The following is a 17307-nucleotide window of genomic DNA, read 5'->3' on the forward strand; positions in this document are numbered from 1 at the left end:
AGAAAACGGGGAACTACAGACCAGTTAGTCTGACATCAGTAGTAGGGAAAATGCTAGAATCTATTATTAAGGACATAGTAACAGGGCACTTAGAAAATAATAATAGGATTGGGCAGAGTCAACACGGATTTATGAAAGGGAAATCGTGTTTGACGAATCTGTTGGGAGTTTTTTGAGGTTGTAACTAGCAGAATAGATAAGGGGGAACTAGTGGATTTTCAGAAGGCATTCGATAAGGTGCCACACAAGAGGTTATTAAACAAAATTAGGGCTCATGGGATTGGAGGTAATATACAAGCATGGATTGAGGATTGGTTAATGGACAGAAAACAGAGAGTAGGAATAAATGGGTCATTTTTGGGTTGGCAGGCTGTGACTAGTGGGGTACTGCAAGGATCAGTGCTTGGGCCTCAGCTATTCATAATCTACATCAATGATTTGGATGAGGGGACCAAATGTAAGATATCCAAGTTTGCTGATGATACACAGCTGGGTGGGAATGTAAGTTATGAGGAGGATGCAAGGAGGCTTCAAGGGGATATAGAAAGGTTAAGTGAGTGGCCAAGAACATGGCAAATTGAATATAATATGGAAAAATGTGAAGTTATCCACTTTGGTAGGAAAAATAGAAAAGCAGAGTATTTTTTAAATGGTGAGAGATTGGGAAATGTTGGTGCTCAGAGCGACCTGGGTGTCCTTGTACAAGAATCACTGAAAGTTAACATGCAGGTACAGCAAGCAATTAGGAAAGCAAAGGGTATGTTGGCCTTTATTACAAGAGGATTTGAGTATAAGAGTAAAGATGTCTTACTGCAATTATATAGGGCCCTGGTGAGACCACACCTGGTGTATTGTGTACAGTTTTGGTCTCCTTACCTAAGGAAGGATATACTTGCCATAGCGGGAGTGCAATGAAGGTTCACCAGACTGGTTCCTGGGTTGGGGGGATTGTCCTATGAGGACAGATTGCATAGACTAGGCCTATATTCTCTCGCGTTTAGAAGAATGAGAGGTGATTTCATTGAAACATACAAAATTCTTACAGGGCTTGACAGGGTAGATGCAGGGAGGATATTTCCCTTGGCTGGGGAGTCTAGAATAAGGGGTCGGCCAATATAGGACTGAAATGAGGAGAAATTTCTTCACGCAGAGGGTGGTGAATTTGTGGAATTCTCTACCCCAGAGGGCTGTGGAGGCTCAGTCGTTGAGTATATTCAAGACAGAGATCGATAGATTTTTGAATATTAAGGGAATCAAGGGATATGGGGATAGTTCAGGAAAATGGAGATGAGGTAGAAGATCAGCCACGATCTTATTGAATGGTGGAGCAGACTCGAAAGGCCAAATGGCCTACTCCTGTTCATATTTCTTATGTTCTTATGCTCATGTAGCCACATTGCTAATACAGCTGGCCCAGTTAAACTTCTGGTTAATGGTGATCTCCAAGATGTTGATGGTGGGGGCTTTGGCAATGGTGATGCTGTTGAAGGTTAGGGGGAGATGGTCGGTCTTTCTTTTGTTCAAGATGGTCATTACCTACCCATTATATACAAAATTTTCTCCTTCACGAATTAGACTCCTGGATGTGCTCTGACCCATCTGCAAGATCCATGACCAAACTGTGAATTAGGCTTGTGGCAAAAAGGGGAAACGATTGCAGGAAGGGATGGCTCAAATCTACACTGACCTATCACTGAATGACCTGCAGGGAAAGTTAGCCTCACAATGGACATGTCTCTTTGCCAAAGTATCTCACATGACAATCTGGATTAAACTGTTAGCGATGATTACACCTGGTACATGGTATTTGACTTTGTCTAGAATATCAAGGTGGCTGACATACTTTCAATTGCCACATATAGGTCTTTCAACCACCCTGAAGTCAGCTGTCTGTCAAAAAGTTGATGAGGAAACACTGAAATTTTAGATGGCTTAGTGATAACATTTTCCAGTAGTCTGTCAAATGGTAACTATTCTCAGTTATCATCAGTTAATGTGACTTTGGATGCCAGTAGCTTTTGATCATTTTAATGCAAGCTGAATTCTCACATCTACCAATTCCTGATAAAAATAGGGTGTCATTAACAAATCATTCACAAAGCTTTCTGCTAATTTTTATGATGATAATTCTGCATGTGATGCTTTATTCGCAAAAGTAACATAAGTTAATATTGAAAGGTAAATTTACTAGTCCCTGCAGGGAGCCATGCTTGAAGGAAGCCTGGATCAGAGACAGCACTACAATACTATGGTGTGGAGATGCCGGTGTTGGACTGGGGTGGACAAATGTAAGAAGTCACACAACACCAGGTTATAGTCCAACAGCTTTATTTGAAATCACAAGCTTTCGGAGCGCTGCTCCTTCGTCAGGTGAAGTGGAGAAATGCATAAAGACACAGCTTATATAGTCAGAGAATAATGTCAGATGTTTACAGGTAATCTTTCTAACTGCCATTTATCACACCTCGGCAGAGAGATAATCACAGCAATCAAAGGTGTGAGTGGTGTCCAAACAGGTCAGTCAGGAAAACATTACATCAAAGAACAATGAGGTGGGGTCACAAGGGGTCAAATGTTGCAGATGCTGGGGTCTGCATGAAAAACAAAAAAACAGACAAAAAACATTTTTTTTGCTTGAAATCACAGCAGGTCCAGCTGCATCTGTGTAGAGAGAACAAGCCAACGACGACTCGAGTCTGGATGACCCTACGTCAGGTGGGGTTACATGTAGCATGACATGAACCCAAGATCCCGGTTGAGGCCATCCTCATGGGTGTGAAATTTGGCTATCAGTTTCTGCTCGACGATTTTGCGTTGTCGTGTGTCTCGAAGGCTGCCTTGGAGAATGCTTACCCGAAGATCGGAGGCTGAATGTCCTTGACTGCTGAAGTGTTCCCCGACTGGGAGGGAACACTCTTGCCTGGCGATTGTTGCGCGGTGTCCGTTCATCTGTTGTCGCATTGTCTGCATAGTCTCGCCGATGTACCATGCTCCGGGGCATCCTTTCCTGCAACGTATGAGGTAGACAACGTTGGCCGAGTCACATGAGTATGTACCATGTACCTGGTGGGTGGTGTCCGCACGTGTGTTGATGATCTGGCATGTCTTGCAGAGGTTGCTGTGGCAGGGTTGTGTGGTGTCATGGTCGCTGTTCTCCTGAAAGCTGGGTAATCTGCTGCGAACGATGGTCTGTTTGAGGTTAGGCGGCTGTTTGAAGGCGAGTAGTGGAGGCGTGGGGATGGCCTTAGCAAGGTGTTCGTCATCATCGATGACATGTTGAAGGCTGCGAAGAACATGGCGTAGTTTCTCCGCTCCGGGGAAGTACTGGACGACGAAGGGTACTCTGTTGGTTGTGTCCCGTGTTTGTATTCTGAGGAGGTCTATGCGATTTTTTGCTGTGGCCCATCGGAACTGTCGATCGATGAGTCGAGCGTCATATCCCGTTCTTACGAGGGCGTCTTTCAGCGTCTGTAGGTGTCCATCGCGTTCCTCCTCGTCTGAGCAGATCCTGTGTATTCGCAGGGCTTGTCCATAGAGGATGGCTTGTTTAACGTGGTTAGGGTGGAAGCTGGAGAAGTGGAGCATCGTGAGGTTGTCCGTGGGCTTGCGGTAGAGTGAAGTGCTGAGGTGTCCGTCTTTGATGGAGATTCGTGTGTCCAAGAATGAAACCGATTCTGAGGAGTAGTCCATGGTGAGTTTGATGGTGGGATGGAACTTGTTGATGTTATCGTGTAGTCTTTTCAGTGATTCTTCACCGTGGGTCCATAGGAAGAAAATGTCGTCGATGTATCTGGTGCATAGCGTTGGTTGGAGATCCTGTGCAGCGAAGAAGTCTTGCTCGAACTTGTGCATGAAGATGTTGGCGTATTGGGGTGCGAATTTGGTCCACAGGGAAGTCCATCGTCAACCTGTCCGACCACACCCTTCAACCAGACGAAATTGAAGTTCTCAGCCGAGGGCTCAATTTCTGCCCCACCACCAAAATGGACCCCATTGGTCTCGCGGCAGACACAGAGGAATTCATCAGGAGAATGAGGCTCCGGGAATTCTTCCACAAATCCCAAGATGTCAGCAGCGAACCCAATGAGACAATCAATGATCTGGAACAGCAGACAGAGGGATCCACAGTGCAGCAACCGAAGAAGAAAGAGTCAAATTGGACCCCTCCGGAGGGTCGCTGCCCTAAGCTTGACATGTATGCTCACGCTGTCAGGAGATGCAGCAACGCTAGATTCATCAGCTGCACTCACAAGACAGTCCAGAATGTCACCCGAGCACAACGCAATGCCATCCACGCTCTCAAGACCAACCACAACATCGTCATCAAACCAGGAGACAAAGGAGGAGCCATCGTCATACAGAACAGAACAGACTATTGCAAAGAAGCATACCGACAACTGGACAACCAGGAACACTACAGGCAGTTACCCGCAGATCCGACCAAAGAACACACCCGCCAACTCAACAGGCTGATCAAGACCTCCGATCCAGATCTTCAAAGCATCCTACGCGCTCTCATCCCACGTACTCCCCGCGTGGGAGACTTCTACTGCCTCCCAAAGACACACAAAGCCAACACACCCGGACGTCCTATCGTATCAGGCAACGGAACCCTGTGTGAGAACCTCTCTGTATATGTCGAGGGCATCCTGAAACCCATCGTACAGGGAACCCCCAGCTTCTGTCGCGACGCTACAGACTTCTTACAGAAACTCAGCACCCACGGACCAGTTGAACCAGGAAAACTCCTCGCCACGATGGACGTCTCAGCACTCTACACCAGTATCCCCCACGATGACGGCATCGCTCGGACAGCCTCAGTACTCAACACCAACAACAGCCAATCTCCAGGCGCCATCCTACAACTCACCCGCTTCATCCTTGATCACAATGTCTTCACCTTCGACAACCAGTTCTTTACCCAAACACACGGAACAGCCATTGGGACCAAATTCGCACCCCAATACGCCAACATCTTCATGCACAAGTTCGAGCAAGACTTCTTCGCTGCACAGGATCTCCAACCAACGCTATGCACCAGATACATCGACGACATTTTCTTCCTATGAACCCACGGCGAAGAATCACTGAAAAGACTACACGATAACATCAACAAGTTCCATCCCACCATCAAACTCACCATGGACTACTCCTCAGAATCGGTTTCATTCTTGGACACACGAATCTCCATCAAAGACAGACACCTCAGCACTTCACTCTACCGCAAGCCCACGGACAACCTCACGATGCTCCACTTCTCCAGCTTCCACCCTAACCACGTTAAAGAAGCCATCCCCTATGGACAAGCCCTGCGAATACACAGGATCTGCTCAGATGAGGAGGAACGCGATGGACACCTACAGACGCTGAAAGACGCCCTCGTAAGAACGGGATATGATGCTCGACTTGTCGATTGACAGTTCCGACGGGCCACAGCGAAAAGTCGCATAGACCTCCTCAGAATACAAACACGGGACACAACCAGCAGCGTACCCTTCGTCGTCCAGTACTTCCCCAGAGCGGAGAAACTACGCCATGTTCTTCGCAGCCTTCAACATGTTATCGATGACGACGAACACCTCGCTAAGGCCATCCCCACGCCTCCACTACTCGCCTTCAAACAGCCGCCTAACCTCAAACAGACCATCGTTCGCAGCAAATTACCCGGCTTTCAGGAGAACAGCGACCATGACACCGCACAACCCTGCCACAGCAACCTCTGCAAGACATGCCAGATCATCAACACAGATACCATCATCACACGTGCGGACACCACCCACCAGGTACATGGTACATACTCATGTGACTCGGCCAACGTTGTCTACCTCATACGTTGCAGGAAAGGATGCCCCAGAGCATGGTACATCGGTGAGACCATGCAGACACTGCGACAACAGATGAATGGACACCGCGCAACAATCGCAAGGCAGGAGTGTTCCCTCCCAGTCGGGGAACACTTCAGCAGTCAAGGACATTCAGCCTCCGATCTTCGGGTAAGCATTCTCCAAGGCGGCCTTCGAGACACACGGCAACGCAAAATCATCGAGCAGAAACTGATAGCCAAGTTCCGCACCCATGAGGACGGCCTCAACCGGGTCTTGGGTTCATGTCACGCTACATGTAACCCCACCTGACGTAGGGTCATCCAGACTCGAGTCATCATTGGCTTGTTCTCTCTACACAGATGCGGCTGGACCTGTTGTGATTTCAAGCTAAAAAAATGTTTTTTGTCCGTTTTTTTGTTTTTCATACAGACCCCAGCATCTGCAACATTTGACCCCTTGTGACCCCACCTCATTGTTCTTTGATGTAATGTTTTCCTGACTGACTTGTTTGGACACCATTCATACCTTTGATTGCTGTGATTATCTCTCTGCCGAGGTGTGATAAATGGCAGTTAGAAAGATTACCTGTAAACATCTGACATTATTCTCTGACTATATAAGCTGTGTCTTTATGCATTTCTCCACTTCACCTGACGAAGGAGCAGTGCTCCGAAAGCTTGTGATTTCAAATAAAGCTGTTGGACTCTAACCTGGTGTTGTGTGACTTCCTACAATACTATGGCATTGATTCTTTGACTTATGCTCCTATCGAGTGCAGCTTTCTACTAAGAGTGTGAGATCAGTGAATTTATCCTTTAGAAAAATATTACATAAAACAGCTTTAAAAATCAGCAATCTTTGGTGACCAGCTATCTGTTAGTCCTGTTACAATCTCTCTTCCTCTATGCCAATGTGATTAGATAAACTTTTTTCCCATTCTGAGATCCTACATATAACTGGATTCTGTTGTAACTTAAGATTGAAAGTATTTGATACGCGAATTGTTCGTATAAAAAATAGCAGCTATTTGTGACACATGAAGGACAGTAAATCCATTAGGTGCTTGTGTCTGAAGAACAATGTAGAAAGAATTAAGATGAGGCTACCTGTATCTTGCCAAGGACTCCTGTGCTGTCCATCCTGCTGGCCACATTAACACTATTTCCCCAGATGTCGTACTGTGGTTTCTGAGCTCCAATCACTCCAGCAATAACAGGGCCATGGTTAATACCTGCCAGAAAATTAAATGATCACTTTGCAAACAATGGTATAACAAAATATTTTCTCACTGTTACAAAATAAAAGTGGGGCAAGGGCAGCGACAGGTCAGTGCATATCAAAAAATATTATGGGGCAGCTTTTGTGGCTGGCAGCATACCTACGGAGTGCGCCGCAGGCATCCGAATAGAATACAAACTTACCTGATGGGGACTCTCCTTCATGAACTTGCTCTCTGATGCTGCGGATTTGAGGGCAGTGTAATGGCCCACAGATCCCAGGGGCTCAGTGTGTGCGGAAGCGTACCTGAGATCACATGGGCCTGGCGCTCCAATCATCAAACGGAATTAGATTTTAAATCATTTCAGAATCAAATCCCGTAATCAGATTTCATTACAATTACTTTACAGGATTGGAATTTAATTCCTCATTAGCTTCATTCCACCAACTTCACTACATCTTAGGCAGCATCTGTGGAGAGAGAAACAGAGTTAACGTTTCAGGTCGATGACCCTTCGTCAGAACCTTCGTCATCGACCTGAAACGTTAACTCTGAGTTAACGTTTCAGGTCGATGACCCTTCGTCAGAACCTTCGTCATCGACCTGAAACGTTAACTCTGTTATCTTTCCACAGATGCTGCCTGACCTGCTGAGTATTTCCAGCATTTTCTGTTTTTATTTCAGATTTCCAGCATCCGCAGTATTTTGCTTTTGTTTTTTCACTACATCTTAGTTATGTTAGGAAAAATTTAAATTTGCTGGTAATAATTATCAACATCATTAAAACTGCAATCTTTTCAGAAACAAGAAAAACTCATTTGATACAGATACAACAGTATGTAAGAACAAAGGAGCAGATTATTCTTTGTGTATGTTTAATTAACAAATTTGAATTATGAATGGGGATGGCGATCTATGGATCAATTCAAACACCTCAAAATCAGAAAATTAAACAGTCCGATTTCTGAGATGAAAATGATGTTAAAACATGCCGAACAATGCTTTGGATCTTCTGCGGTATCCCCTCATGCTGATGCAAACAGGCCCTGCGTCTGTTTGCATTAGCCATAAAAAAAAATTGTACGTAATTGCTGGGCAGTTGGTGGGCAATTAGCCCAACTCTGCGCCAACAATTGAGATTTCCAAGGCGGTGCGGATGATCTGTCAAGTCGTAACTTGACAGATTGCAAGTTTGGGATTTAGTGCATGCGCTTCCCGAACTTGTGGTCCATTTCAAAGGCGGTATGACGCGTACCCACCGCAAATTCTGGCCCAACATCTGCATGGCAGACAGGTTTAATAAAAAAACCTTTAATTCCTCCATGACTATAACATACTGGTAGCAGGCATGTGCAACTCTGATCCTTTGATTAAATGGTTTAGCTTTGAATTACCAGATAGAACAAAAATGCAATTGACTGATTGGATATTTTGAATTGAAAAGGAACATTCTATAGTGGGTTAAGTGATTACAGGACATAGCTACATTTACCAACATAATACTATATTTTCTTCTGACACACCACCTGTTTTCGGGCAGTGCAGGAAAAATGAGCACAGCGAGGCCTATCTGAACCTCGGTCCCCAAATCAGGCCACTGAAACTTTTCTGTCCTGTCATTACCGGAGATCACGGTCATCTGGCCTTTGGCCGTCCTGCCGCATTCAAATGATGGTGAGGAAGTAGGACTTTATTGCTGCAGTACCGCCAACCCATAACTAGACTGCTACCAGTGTGGCACATTACTGACTTTAGTGACAGAAAGAGCATGCCATCCAGGGAAGCGGGAGGGGAAGAACTTGTGTTGTCCACCACTCCCTCTCTTATGACTCGACAACTGACAGGTCTGTTTTGAATATCGTCAGGGCAATTCTGCCTCCTTTAATAGCTATCTAGATTTTCCTAGGTTGCAGTGCTGAGCTCCCTCTAAAGAGCATAAATAATTGATCCCAACTCGGGAAGATGAGAAGTCCTCTCCGCAACCCATCTCCACCGGCAATACCATCCTAAATGAAATTCCAGGTCTATATATCAGGGGATTAAAAGTTCTACCTAAAATAATGAGTCAATGTAGGAATAGACCTTTGAATTAATAGTTTGTTTATTTGAGTGTCAACAGTATACTGGTTGCCTACTTCTAATGAAGCCTTTCTGTTCTGTACTGTTTAAAACTGGGTGCTGCAAGTACTGGCACATGTTTTTAATTTGTTCATGAGATGTGGGTGTTGCTAGCGAAGCCAGCATTTATTGCCCATCCCTAATTGCCCTTTAGAAGGTGGTGGTGAGCTGCCTTCTTGAACCGCTGCAGTCCGTGTGGTGAAGGTATTCCCACAGTGCTGTTAGGTAGGGAGCTCCAGGATTTTGACCCAGCGATGATGAAGGAATGGCGATATATTTCCAAGTCAGGATGGTGTGTGGCTTGGAGGGGAACTTACAGATGGTGGTGTTCCCATGCGCCTGTTGCCCTTGTCCTTCTAGGTCAGTGGCAGGCAAAATACGGACCGTGGGCTGTATCCAGCCCTCCAATGGATTCAATCTGGCCTGTCAAGGCCTGCCTTCGAGGCCGAACATTCGCTGCAACTGACCCCGGCCACATAACGTCAGGAGGCGGGTCATTGTTTCTCAGGGAGCAGGGGTATCTACCAATGGGCCTTAGAGATAGGAGGCAAAGATGTAGGGCTGGATTTTACCAGCCCTGAGGAGGCGGGTTTGAAGGCGGGTCAGGTGGGAAACTTTGCAAAAATGACGGTGGGTTCCGATCCCACCATCAACCCGCCTCCGCGCAACTTTGCCAGAGGCGGGCTTGCAGAGTCTGTTTCGGTCGCGCCTCCAAGCGGCGGAATAGGCCCTTCAGGCTCTTAACTACCACTTACCCACCTCTATAATGCCATTTTGAGAGGCCTTTCCCACATTTCCAGCATCCTGCACGTCTCCTCTGAAACACACCAGCTTATCCTGTCGGGTTCACAAATGGCTGGCTTCCTAACAGCTGCAGCTCCACCATACAAAAGGAGTTTTCAACAAGGATCAGTTGCAGGTGGCATAACTTTGTTTTTTTAGATCTTGGAGAACGTTTTGCAGGTCTACTCATTTTGGAAGTGGTGAAGCTGAGATCCATCTCCACTGTGACCTCCTGGGAAAACCCTCTCCCCACATTGACTGAGCGCTTCCTCAACTGAGGTATCCACCAGCAGCATGGGAACCATTTATATCCTTTCATCCTGGACTTCTGATTCAGATGAAGAGCAGCCGCGGCAGCAGCAGAACCAGGAACAACAGCAGTAGGAGCGCCAACCTGCTGCTCATCCACCTGATGGTGCACAGGGCAGAAGGCGGCAGCGCAGGGAAGCACGTCGTCGCAGAAGATACCACCAAGACAGGATTTACAGGATGAGGATGAGCTTCCTCAACATGAGTGAGCAGCAGTGCCAAAGGAGGCTGAAACTTTCGCGAGAGGTAGTCGCTGACATCTGCGCAATGCTGCACCAACACCTGGAGCCCAGAGGATCCGGTGGACACTCCTTACCAGAGGCTGTCAAAGTCACCACCACACTCAACTTTTTTGCTTCAGGCTCCTTCCAGGGATCATCAGCAGAACCTCCCAGTTGGCCGCACACACTTGCATCACGCAGGTAACTGATGCCCTCTTTGCAAAGGCGCACAATTACATACACTTCTCCACGGATCAAGCACATATAACCGCGCGTGCAGTTGGCTTTGCAGGCTTGCCAAGGGCGCAGGGCGTCGTAGACTGCACACATGTTGGTTTTTTTTTATTCGTTCATGGGATGTGGGCATCACTGGCAAGGCCAGCATTTATTGTCCATTCCTAATGGCCCTCGAGAAGATGGTGGTGAGCCGCCTTCTTGAACTGCAAAGGGCAGTTAAGAGTCAACCACATTGTTGTGGGTCTGGAGTCACATATAGGCCAGACCAGGTAAGGATGGCAGATTTCCTTCCCTAAAGGACATTAGTGAATCAGATGGGTTTTTACAACAATCTGGTATTTCCATCACAACCCAGCTATTTTTGTCAATTGCAAGGGCTTCCACTCCCTCAACGTGCAGCTGGTGTGTAACCACAGGAAGGACATTTTGCATGTTCGCACCAAGTACGCTGGCAGTTGCCATGACTCATTTATCCTGCGGCAGTCTAGTGTGCCTCCGCTCTTCAGTCTGCCAAACCAACTTTCGGGATGGCTGCTTGGAGACAAGGGCTATCCCCTGAAGACGTGGCTAATGATGCCGTTCAGGAGGCCATCCAACGAAGCCGAGGAGCGCTACAACTCCAGCCACATTTCGACCAGATCCATTATCGAGCAAACCATCAGCTTGCTGAAGTTGCAATTCAGATGCCTTGATAGATCAGGTGGAGCCCTGCAATGCACAGCAGCCAGGGTCTCCAGAATCAACGCGGTCTGCTGTGCACTGCACAACATTGCACAGCATCGTGGCTGGCAGCTGCCTGAGGAACAAGTGAGTCAGATGAGGAGGAGGAGGAGGATGAGGAGGAGGAGAAGGAGGAAGAGGAGGAGCAGTAGGAGGAGGAGGAGAATGAGAATGAAGACCTTGTGGCGACGCGAGCATATTGCTGCCCGGAATGCAAGGGATGCACTCATCTTGGCCAGATTTGCTTAAGTTGGCCAATCAAACACTTGTGCCTGGCACTGTAAGATTCGAAATTTTTCATTATATAATCACACGAGACAACAGGATTAATAACACAGCTTTATTGACCAAAAGAAGCTTGTACCGATAAAACCTTTGATAAAAGGGCACACAAAATGGCCGCCAGACCTCGTGATCAGTTTCTTGGACCATTTGATTTCTGTTACTGCAAGCCAGACAGGCTTGTGGATTGAGAACAGTAAGCCCGCGAAAGCCAGTATCGGGAAACTGAAACTCAGGGAAATGGGCATACATATTCAATTGGATTCTAAGTACAAGACAGTTTCAGGCAAACAGGATGGGGCCCATCAAGATATGGGCGGACAATGCATGAACACTTAAACCCATTTAATGTACAAAGGAAAAACCGTTTAACAGCCATCAAGGGAAATCTCCAGACCGATCAATATGCGAACCGAGTTACGGTGACAAAGTAAAAGACATTATCGGCCAGGAAGGCCAGTTAAAGCTATCACCGGCTCCCGTTACAAGACAAAGCGCCCCTGCAGAGATTTCTGCCCGCCAAAATATTACAAAGACTGGACTATGATCTGGCGGGAGATAAGGCTGGCCCAAAAGGGTATAACTATGGATTTTGAAAAGTCCATCAGCGCCTCTTCTACCTCGGTAGCTTCGGAATTCGATCAGGACGTTTCGGATGGACATTTCGGAAAAGGACAACGTGGTCGGTGTTCAGCCAGACAAGGCTCGGCCACGACGAGAAGACAACGAGGGTGGCCCGGGTGCCGTTGTCGGGAGATCATCGACGACCCAGGCCGAAGAAGAAGACACCCTCAGGAAAACCGACGATCCAGGCCGGAGGGAAAGGACATTCCGGGCCTAGCACTCCCGTGCCTCAACATCCCATTCTCGGGGTGTTTTCCTGCTCCATGAATCCAAATCCACAACAGACTTAGTGGATTTCAGCCATGACGAGCGCTCACCGAGGCTGTGTCCACTGCCTCATCGCCTGAGAGAGAGAGAAAAACAAGCTGCGCCAGAAGTTTCCAAATCCACGCGACGACGGAAAGCTGTGCAAAAAGGCTGCGAACCCCTCCTTTTCGTGAGTTTGAAAGTGGTGAGCATGATCCCGAGTTCCTCAAGTCGAAACTTAGTTTAGGTATAAAGGGGAGGGAGAGGGTAAGGGTAATCGTAATGTGTTTCCCCTTTTTCGATGTGCCGTGTGTTTCCCATTTCCATGGAATCAAGTTTATAGATATGTGCATGCTTGTAGTCGCTTTGATTTGTGCTTATGATATGTATTTTGTAATGCTGCAAACTGTTTAATAATAAAAGCATCCATTTCGTGCTATTCAACCTGGTCTATTGAGTCTTTCTCTGCACTACAGTTCCCTGCACCTAAGTCCAAGGTCTAGAACCGTAGGGAAGAGTGGGTCGAACCACTCAAGGGTAATTATTGCACGAAGCCTGGTAGGAGACCAGAACGAGCAAGAGAAACCCCCTACAGAAATGGCGACCGCGGCAGGACCTTGGCAGCAGGAATGTAGCGTGTTAGATCAAGGTTTAAATAAACGAAATGTGATGGATGAGAGGATAACAGATTATGTTTTTGGGAAGGTAAACCTTACAAAACAATGGATATCTGACCTATTAAGGGATAGGCGCTCGCTAGACGCAGCCATCAAGTGGACAGAAGGCAAAGAGCACAAAAGATCTGCAGAAAAGGCGGTCTGGCTGATGTGTTACAAGAAGCAAGTCCAGCTTTTGGACCAGGTCGTTGTAGCACAGACAGCCCAGATAAAAGGGCTGCTTACAGAAGTAGAGGAAAAGGTTGCGGGAGGTCAGAAACTGATTCAATCGCTCAATGTGCTGAATCAGGAACGCCAATCCACAACCCACCGCCATGAGACCGGATAGAGTATTTGGAATGTCAGGTCATTGAGGCCAAGGCCAGTGAAGGTAGAATGAGAGAGAGATGTTTCCGCCTAGCCAAGCAGATAGCGACACAGGAGGAAAGTATCTTGGGGGCCAGGGCAGCCTATAAGATGGCCATGCAGGATAGGTCTGAGAACACCGACCATAGCGCTTGCCACCGGGAGCTAGAGGACCTGAGAACGGCCCTAGCCAAGGCAAACGGATTGGTGTGTCTCATAAACCCGCCAGCGAGCCAGCTACTGTTAGCCAAGGAATCCAAAAGACCGATTCCACCAGAGACAGTTAGGGTATCAACTCCCGAGCCCTCAGCACCTCCTGCCTATGATGAGTCTTGGACTCCGGGGAAGGAAACGGAGGAGTCAGACACAGGGGTTCTTGAGGCAGAGCAACCCCAGGTAGCAGAGTCAGGACCGGCACCAGTGTGTCCCACGCGACACCGGAGGCTCGGTCCGGACCAAGCGAATGGCGATGATGGACCCCTTGTGAATCAGATCATAATGCCCCATAGCGCACGACAGCTAAGGGAAATGATCAGTGACATCCCAAAACTCTCCGAGTCAGGAGATCCCTCAGTGCATTTTCGGGACGTGGAGCAAACCGCAGCAGTTAATGACTGCGACGGGGCCGAAATGTCCAAAATGCTGCTGTTCTCCCTGGACAGCTCACTCCACCAATGTCTCCCTGATGAGAGCAAGAGAGGGCGAAAAACGTACGAGGAGATACGGAATGAGATCCTGGAGATTATAGGGGAGGGTGATGGAAGTCCGTTCCTCCGATTGGAAAGGACGATACAGCTAGCGGGAGAACCCCCACGCGCTAGATGATGACCAAAGGGCTCATTGGCTCCGGTGTCTGGTCGCCAATTGCTTGCCGTCGGTGAGGGAGCAGGCCAAAGCATGGTTTGACCCCACTAACCCCCGCTCCACGGAGGAAATAGTACTTGATCAGCTCACGATAGGTTACAGAAACAACAAGAGTAGGAGTGTGCCTTCCTCAAAGGGGAAGGTGCATGAGGCAAGGCCTGCAGCTCCTGCTAAAAAGGAATGGCATCAGGAGGGGAATCGCGCCCCCCAAGCCAAGAGCAGTTGTTACGGGTGTGGAAAGGAGGGTCATTGGCGCCGGGACTGTAGAAATCCGTGGAAGGATAATAGAGGGAAATTTCCCGCAGTCCAAGCCCAAGCCCAGACCGCTGCCCCAGCACCAGCCCAAAACCAAACCATAGCTCTCGCCCCAGCACCAGCCCAAAACCAAACCGTAGCTCTCGCCCCAGCACCAGCCCAAAACCAAACCGTAGCTCTCGCCCCAGCACCAGCCCAAAACCAAACCGTAGCCCCTGCCCCAGCACCAGGAGCTGGTGCAGTTGTGGATCCCGCCGCGATTGAGTCGATTTTACAGACAATGCGGTCCCTAATGACCTCGCAGGGGAAGGTGGCATTTGTCAACAACCCTGTTGCTCCCCCAGCCCCAACCGCAGCGCCCCAATGACTGAAGCCCGCGCAGCCCGTCTACCTGTGTCCGCTCCGTTATGACGCGTGGAGAAGACCCGTTGTGGAGATGGAGGTGGAGAAGGAAAAGGGTAGTTACCTGTTGGATACGGGAGCATCATGCACCGTGATCCACACAGCTAAGCCTTTCGCCTCACCTCTATCTACCCAGACTCCATTCTCAGTAGCGGGTTTCACAGGCAGAGAACAGGCTGGCGCGTACTCCATCCCGCTCTCCATTCATTTGGGAGCACTCCACACCACATGGACGTGCATCCTATTGAAGTGGAATGAGGGGGGTGGGAAAGGCATCCTCGGGGCTGATTTCTTGGTGGAACACGGGATCCTCGTGGACCTTAGAAATCACTGTCTCTGGGGAGCCGAGAATGGATTAGGTAAGGTAGTTGTGATCCCAGGGAAGGGAGAAAAAGGGACCCTGTGCACCATGAAGCCGTCAGGGGGTTACGACCGCGAGCTTCTGGTCGCGGACGTCCCAACGGACTTGCAAGCGTTTGTGTCAGACAATCTGACCGCGTTTGCCACCCACAAGCACGACTGTGGGAGGGTCACCGGGTTTGAGGTCAGCGTAGACGGGGACCCCATGATCCGGCCACAAAAGCAGTATAACTTCCCCAAGGAGGCAGAACCCGACATGGAGACAGCAATATCTTCCTTGGTGCAGCAGGGCGTATTAAGACAAATAGCCACTCACGTGAACTCCCCATTATGGCCGCTAAAGAAGCCGGACAATTCATGGAGGGCCACGGTGGACTATAGAGTCCTCAACAGTAACATCCCAGCCTGCACGCCCACGGTAGCAGCAGTTGCCGACCTAATAGGGAGTATTCCAGCCTCCGTGACCACGTTCACAGTGTTGGATATCTTGAACGGTTTTTGGTCCATCCCAATGCGGCGGGAGGATCAGTACAAGTTTGCTTTTACTTTTAAAGGGCAACAGTACACTTGGAACTGCTTGCCACAGGGTTTTCACAACAGCCCCAGCATTTTCCATCAATGCATGGCGGGAAGTTTAAAAGAATTTAGCCAGCCCAATCAGATAGTGCAGTATGTGGACGACTTACTCCTGTTCACGGACTCAAGGGAGGAGCACGGCCCACTATTAGCCGAATTATTGGAACTGCTAGAAAGGAAGGGTTTCAAGGTAAACCCAAAGAAGGCACAGATCGGCCAGCAAGAGGTGAAATTCCTGGGTCTGGCCATCCACGCCGGGGAAAGGGCCATAGATAAGGCTAGACGGGAATCGGTGCAAGATTTACCGATCCCTAACACAGTAACGGGTGTAAGGTCCTTTTTGGGGTTGACCGGGTACTGCAGGGATTTCATCGAGGACTATGCAGCCACAGCAGCCCCGCTACTCCGACTCTTACACAAGGGAGTCGAGTGGTCTTGGGATGAGGGGTGTCAGGCAGCATTCGAGAAGTTGAAAAGGGATCTGCAGACCGCGCCAGCCTTAGGGGCCATAGATGGGGGAGAGGAGTTCTTCCTGGAAGTAGCCGCTAGTGGGGGCAGCCTGAGCGCCGTGCTGCTCCAGGAGCGACACGGCAAGCTGAGACCAGTGGTCTATTCCTCCAGGGTACTCATGGATGTGGAGAGGAGTTTTTCCAATTGCGAACGGCATCTCCTGGCCACGCATTGGGCTGTGAACAGATCAGTGATCTTCACAGGAACCTCTCCCATCACTCTCCTCACCCATCACACTCCCACAAAGATGCTTCTGGATGGAAGGATTAAGGGTGGGACTGTAAGCAGCGCCCGGATTGCGCGCTGGACCCTCCTCCTTTTCCAGATGGATCTCAAAGTTAAAGGTCTCTGCGAGCCGAAGCTCGCAGCCAACATGGTATATCCCGGAACAGCCCATCGGTGTTCCGTCGAAGGGGTATGGGAGGTTCACATAGGTTTATGGGCCGGGATACACCCCACAGGCCGCGAGATCTATGTAGACGGTTCCAGCACGGTATCTGCTGGCGAACGACTCACAGGGTGTGGAGTTTATGACCCTGCGGCAAACATTGCCTTGGCAATTAAGCTCCCCAGCACTATGAGCGCACAGCAGGCTGAACTGTCCGCGGTGGCGTACGTGGTCACCCACCCCGAAATTTTCCCGACCCCATACACTATTTGCTCGGACAGCATGTTCACGTGCAATTCGTGTACGGAATACCTCGCCATCTGGTCCCGCCGCGGATATACCTCCG

At 48.8% G+C, this 17307-nt stretch overlaps 1 protein-coding gene across 5 annotated transcripts in view; it reads right to left on the reverse strand.

Moving 5' to 3' along the window:
• adcy2b (adenylate cyclase 2b (brain)) overlaps positions 1–17307 on the reverse strand; it is a 779528-nt gene that overhangs the window by 16768 nt on the left and 745453 nt on the right. For all 5 annotated transcript variants that reach the window (XM_085988701.1, XM_085988702.1, XM_085988703.1 and 2 more), the window contains one exon: positions 6932–7056. In XM_085988701.1, coding sequence (XP_085844827.1) covers positions 6932–7056 — 125 coding nt within the window. The remainder of the gene's footprint in view (positions 1–6931; positions 7057–17307) is intronic.

Source organism: Somniosus microcephalus, chromosome 5, assembly GCF_052327205.1.
Source record: "Somniosus microcephalus isolate GS21.2 chromosome 5, FLI_Smic_1.0, whole genome shotgun sequence".
Taxonomy (NCBI): domain Eukaryota; kingdom Metazoa; phylum Chordata; class Chondrichthyes; order Squaliformes; family Somniosidae; genus Somniosus; species Somniosus microcephalus.